Raw genomic sequence first — 7,034 nt, 5'->3', positions numbered from 1 at the left:
TCCCAATTCATCAGTTGAGGTTTGTCTCCTTGAATTAAGAACAGCTTCCTCTCTGCAACCTGGACATCACTCAGACATTCCAAATTATCTATCAATTGCATAATACATACAGTCACACACATAATAACATTACTGGTATGTCTTAAAATGCAATAAACCATATAAATGAATTTAGGCACTTTAGAACATAATTTTTGGATATACATGTACATGTACATTTGCACATGTACCATTATTGTGAATGTAAAAAATGAGGTGCAATCCCCTAGGCTATCAACCACAAAAATTAGAACAATAAATGGGTACAAGAGCAAACCACATAATACTAGAACCACAAAATAAAGTGCTATAATAAGCTACATGTACATGTACATGTATGCCATTCAGTAATCTTACCCATTGAAGGGATCATGTAGTTAAATTGTACTCCAACTGAGTCAGTCCCCTTGATGCTAAATTGATCCTGTTCATGTAGAATGAAATCTATCTTCTCTTTCTTTATAATCACTTGATCAACTTCTATATAGTATAACATGATAATAATTATACTGATAGCTAGAAAAACACTTTAAAACTTTACAGACCTAAATGAATCTTTTTATCAAAGTCCTGATCCTGTATTTCAATGACTTTACCCTTGTATTCTCCAGGAACTATATTAAATAAATATACATGTAAAAATTTAAATCATACACATACACAGATGTAATTTATGCAGAACTGGATAATACAATACATGTACATGTACCTTCAGTGAACTCCACCAACTGCTTCTCTTCATCCTTTTTATAATATAAACTCTTAGCTTCCTGCAGTTGTGATTCAAGTCTTTGTATCATTTCATCTTTTTCAATTAGAGCAGCAGCACTAGAGACTAATAATTTTAATAATTAGAAAACAAGTAATTTCACGTATTCGTAGATTATTAATTCAAACACTATCTGTATTCACACATGCAGTTTTATGACCAATTGAACTGTGTCATTATAATAAAATACCATAGAAAATTATACTATGCATAAACATGTAATGTACAGTCTATTTTCAGTAGCTGCTATTTGCTTCAAGATATATAAAATGTACTAAAAATCCATTGGTATCAGTTTCTATGGCATTTATTAACTACACAACTGTTTTGCTCAGTTAATGAAGGAAACTTCTACCTTAAATATAAAGTTACATATACATGTACATGTCATTCCAGTCACATTCATACACATACATTTATACATGTAAATATACATGTACACATACCTGATAGTGATTGAGTCTCCAGTAGTGCTTCCTGAAGTGACTGAATCTTAATTCTAGCCACTTGTAGATCATGACGTAAAGACTCATTGATAACTTGAAGCTCCTTCTCTTTATCTGTCATGTATTCATTCATTCCAATCAATTCCTTTCTTCTTTCTTTCAGTATTTGTTCATACAATAAAGGAATATTAAATGAATCTAATACTGGACCCACTGACCATTGACCATCATTAAAAACTGAGGGAGAGAGGGAGGGAGAAGGAAAAGGAAGGAATAAAATAAGTTAATGATTGAGTATAAGGGAGAGAAAAGGACAGAAACATACAGTACATGTGATTCATAAAATTGTATGTAATGAAAACAAAGAGTAAACCACAAAGGAGGCTTACTCTTGAGAAATCCATATGCAGGCTTAGTTGACCACACCCACTAATTACCCCACCCACATCATGACAAAAGTTGAGACTGCTTTACACAGCAAAAGGAAACACATTGTTTGATACAGTTTGAAATCTGTAATTAGTTTGTTTGCAAGCATAAATTAGGCACAAAATGATACTGATGGTATACATTTAGCTTTTGTTGCTGTCTGAATCATAAATCCACCCATGCAATACACAAAAAAATTAAATTTGTCTATGAAAAGTAATACACATAGTTCATATGCATAGAGATCATAAACATGCTTGGATTGAAACAGAATTGGAAATTTTATAATGGCTTTTTCTTCACTGATAAAACCACGAATCATCCCCTCACCAACAAATCATCTGGTACAGTACTGTAGAGCAGGAAATTTTGGAGGGAGTTAAATTTGGTGAATTGTTAAATTTTGGTGATTGGCAAATTTGTGGCATTGTGTCATTAAGCATGTGCATAATGGCTCAAAATGGTAATTTTATTTTTGATAATGGCTATCAAAACACCAAATTTGCTAAATATATATCCCTCCAAAATTTCCTGCTATACGGGATATGGTAATACATGTAAACTTTGTAAAGAGTTTACTTTGTAAGATTTACATAAAATAATAATTAATCTTACCTAGTTCAACTACCATTGTAATATTAGGATCAGTCACAGGTATAGCAAACCATTTCATTACTCCTCCTCTTATATGTATCTGTTCTCTCTTTACAATACCTCCCACTATTATCAGGAACACATGATTAGGATCAACAACAAAAGATGATACAGTATGATAGAATCTACCAGTAAGAGAATCAGGTAGAGGAATCTGTAGAAAATAGAGAATGTAAAGATATGTAGACTGAAAGAGATCATAACACCAGTGGATGATAATGGAGTATATACTACACTGTACATGTATGAATGAAATTTCAAATTTGCACTGGACATTTACAAATTGTCCGATTTGAACCATTATTGTTCAATAACAGATTCTAAAAACAATCCACAAATACAAAAACTAATAAATTCCCTTTAATGAAAATTAATTCTATAGAGAAAAAAAAATCAAAACATTATGCAATGATTCAATGGCTGACAAGCATAATCACCAATAAATGCTGTTGTGTTGAACTCAGTTGACTGCACAAAAGGCTTCATATAAACTGTTCTTATACATTCTTTAAAGTACATGTACACAGGACACAAAACCAAGTGAAACTAATTATTGTACATGTGTGGATACCAGGTTCCAAAAAAATTAATCTCTATTTTGTTCAATTGGCAAAATTTTAACCAATTGAACACTTACCCACTCTACAGTACACTATCTATGTAATAATATAATCTCAGTGCAATACCTTCATCCAATTGTACTGGCTTGTGTCTAATAACAGACAATCATTCACTGGTTGACCCCTATTACCCACTCCACCAATCACTACTAGTGTAGGTGAGGTAGAGACACCATTGATAATAGTACTGGCATGAGCACGTCTCTCCTTAAGCCATAGTTCATCATTAAGTATTGCTCCTTGTTTAAGACACTCCCAGTTCTAAAAACATAAATATTGCATATTTAGATGTAAATTTATATGTCTTGTTAGCTTAGGCTCACCACTTACAGTGGGTTTACAATATTACACTAATCCTGATGTCATGCTGATGCAAGGGTTAAATTTGATTCAGTTCTACTGTAAAACATGCATCAAAAGGTAAATCACTCACACTTCTGATTAAAAATACAAAAATTTGAATGACAGTGACTATATCTATTTTAAAAATAGATGTAGTCACTGTCATCCAAACTTTTGTCACTCAATAATTGCTATTCTCCTATGATCTTCATATTATATAGCACAGAACACTGAGCACGTGCAGCAAAAATTTGTCAAACACAATGCTTAGAATTGATAAATATTTAGGTTAACTTACAACTGTATCATGTGACAATTGAAACAAGTAGATACTGTTAGTAGGTATACCACTATCAGTCATTGCTCCTCCATACATAATTCCTTTATTATGATTGATCCTTTCAATTATAAAGCTACTAGTTGGAGGACAACACTGTCCACCGACAGATGGAACAGTCCATTGTCCTAAAGAAAATTATCAGTGACTATTGATATGTCAAATTTTTACTATAAAATATGAGGACAACTGTAAGTACATGTATACCATATTTACCTGATTTGAAGCCCAACTTAAATAAATACCCATCTTTAAAAATTCTCAATATAGATGTGCATATTTTACCCAATTTATAGGTAGCCCATAGTTATAGATTGATCCAAATAGCTTAACTCTTGAAGCACAGCCTAGAGACTTGGAGACAGGGGTTCAATCCCTGCTTTGGCAGATTTTTTAAATTTTTATACAATTTTTTCCCTGTTAATGAATAGACACCCAGTAAGACAACCATTGAAGCTACTGCCACTGTGGGTGAGCTTAAGTAAGACTCACAGTGGCAGTAGCTTCAATGGTTGTCTTACTATTTGGCCTCACTAGCGATTAGTGTGGGCATGGACTATGTAGTTAAGTGTGTTGTCTGTCATTCATTCATTCTGTCCAGAAGCAAACTCTCCCTTTGAGGTATTGTGGTTTTAGAAGGGGTCCCATACACTCAGATAACTTCTCCATGTGGTAGAAAAAGTTACTTTCTTTAGCTATATCAAGTATAGGTGGCAGTGAAAGGCACCAAAAGCTAACAATCTTGCCAAGTATAGGTAGGTTCTCCTATCATTTCATCATGCTTCCAGTAACACGGCTATCTAGTATCTCTAGAAAGACACAAAAACCTTTTCTTTAAAAAAATATGTAGCGTTTTTCTGTAACTTTCTTTGTCTTGAAGAAAGGAATGCCTAAAAATTACTTACCTCTTGACTTTACACGAGGCGCTTGTCCTTAGGAAGAGTAGTTTAGGCCTATAAATTTCAGATGCTTGACAAGACTTTGTATGGAGCAAATAGGGCCTACTAAATGTGTGTGTGCACTGAGTAGGAGTCCAAGAAACTCAAGCTTCTCCCAGCAGTTACTCCAGAACCATTTTACTCTAGCAATCAAGATTTGACACTTTGACTGGACTGTAACAATTGCCATGCTGTCAGTTTGCAGCCACACCCAAACACCCTCACATCTTAAGGCCTTTCTACACTTGAACTGAGGTTCCAGAAGTCGGCTCATCAATGCCCATTGAATGCGCATCAGGTGATTCCACACTATCTTGTTCAGGATCATGTATATTTTGATAGTATTTCTGATCCAGCTGCCATTGGTTAGGCCACTCCAATAAGATTCATAGTTTCCCATTACAGAGGCGGGCCTGATGCGGGCGGGCGGGTTTGTTCATTTTCATTAAATTTATTCATTATCAGCTGTATAAATTGCTTGTATAATCAATGAAAAACCGCAATAATGAATAGCGATGCGGCCCCATGCGGGCGGGTAATGGGAAACAAGGAATCAAATTGGAGTGGCCTTATCTATTGAATGGCATTCAAACCACATATGAAGATGGTTTGAGATAAGGCACATTGATGTCAATGATCAGGTGTGGAATGACTGGAACCAGTTTCAAACCAGTTCAATGCTCATTAGAAGTGCTAGTGTAGAAAGGCCTTTAATTCATTATGAAGAATGCAATCAAAACTATAGCAATCAAGCAAGTAACTTTTAATACAGTGGTAATATGCAGGACAAAATATAGTTCTAAAATCATACATGTAAAACAAATATTGTTTTTCTTTGTTTTGGCAAGGCCATGCACCAACGGTGTCTCGTTTAAAGTTAATAAATTGGCCTCATTACTTCTACCCACAGAACCACTCATGCTCATATGCTTTGTAAACAACTAGACAGAGTATTATTTATTCATCTAACACAAGTATACAAGTAATTTATTAAACTCCAAAAATTTGACATGGCACAATATGACTAATTCAATGAGCCACTCACCACTGAACAGGTTGTAGATATTCTGTTCATTAGTTCTAACAAGATCATCCCAGCCAGTCATCTTATTGTATTGAAATTGATGATGATACTGTGTAATAGTTGATATAGGTCCTTGTCCACCAATAACCAGTAATTGTTGAGGTTCACCTTCACTTCCCATTACTATCATGCAACCAAAGCCTCTCTTAGTCACAAAATTGTTATTAGTTGATTGTAATTCTTTCCATTGAAGAGTTAAAGTGTCTAAACAGTTCAAACTGTTATGGTAGCAGGAGCCATGGCCACACCAACCACCAAAATAATAAATATTATTATTAATGGTGGTACAGGAGACTCCTCTGATTCCCAAGGGAGGAGTACCTCTAGTAGGTTGAGAGGACCAAACACCAGATAATAGACCTCTTCAGGTGAGATTGACGGTGGCCTATGAATATCATTACTGTTTATTACGGTATCCACCTACGGTGATAATTGGCCGCCATTTTGGACGGCAAGATTCAATGGAGGATAGATGAAGAAAAGGCAAAACTAATCCTTTTCGTTGGCATGGAGCTTTTTCAAGCTACAAAAGCTGGTTGGAGGAAAGAATGGTCGCTGCTAAGCATCTCCTAAAAGAGATTTGGTGCAATATGAAGTATATTCTTTAATAGAGCTTGCTTTCTGCATTAGCCCATTCATATTCCATAGAAAGTTGCCGTCCACGAAAATTATTTCAGAGTCAGCCAGGCTCAGTCACGCCCCTTGCCGTATATCATTCTTTGACGTAATTCATTCTCACCCAAAGAGGTCTATAAGTTAAAAGCATCAATAGTAGAAGTACACTGTCTCTTTGTAGGAGAATCATGCGACCCATCTAATCCTTCCCGGGCCCCTCTCCAGCAGTACAGGACCTCTCCTACTACTGCAGTTGTATGTTGAGACCTCCATCCCAGTTGATAATGACCTGTATAGAATGATAAATAATCAATTTTTATGCTGTAAAACAACCCACCTTCAGCTTTTCTGTCCATTTTGACTTTAGCTTATCACGTGATCTTATTTAATAACCAGCCCCACCCAAATACATACTATCATCAGGGATATGATGCCCCTGACTATATCCCTATAAAATGCTAGACCTGGAAGATTGTGGACTGTACAGTACATTTAATTGTTATGATAAATGAAGAGTAATACAAGTTGCCATACAAGTTTTGTTAATATTGTTATTGATTGTTCTATCATACTAAACACTTCTTGTCCCATACATCAGGTGACATATGTAAACCATTATGAATGATATGAACAGTAACTGAATCTGAATAATCAAGACCTTGTAATAACTAGAGAGAGAGAAACAAAACATTACTTTCAACTAACACTGACATTCATCCACACTCTTCCTATTATCATAAGCTCATACATAGTCTGAACGA

At 35.0% G+C, this 7,034-nt stretch overlaps 1 protein-coding gene across 2 annotated transcripts in view; it reads right to left on the bottom strand.

Moving 5' to 3' along the window:
* Positions 1–6,764: 6,764 nt before the first annotated feature.
* The window catches only part of LOC100638655 (structural maintenance of chromosomes protein 5-like), a 2,448-nt gene continuing 2,178 nt past the window's right edge, over positions 6,765–7,034 (bottom strand). For both annotated transcript variants that reach the window (XM_020002100.1, XM_020002101.1), the window contains exon 7: positions 6,765–6,941. In XM_020002100.1, the coding sequence (XP_019857659.1) occupies positions 6,840–6,941 (102 nt within the window). In that variant the 3' untranslated portion in view covers positions 6,765–6,839. The remainder of the gene's footprint in view (positions 6,942–7,034) is intronic.

Source organism: Amphimedon queenslandica, unplaced genomic scaffold (genome assembly GCF_000090795.2).
Source record: "Amphimedon queenslandica unplaced genomic scaffold, v1.1 AMPQUscaffold_12980, whole genome shotgun sequence".
NCBI lineage: Eukaryota > Metazoa > Porifera > Demospongiae > Haplosclerida > Niphatidae > Amphimedon > Amphimedon queenslandica.
This window is presented reverse-complemented; position numbering and strand designations above follow the sequence as displayed.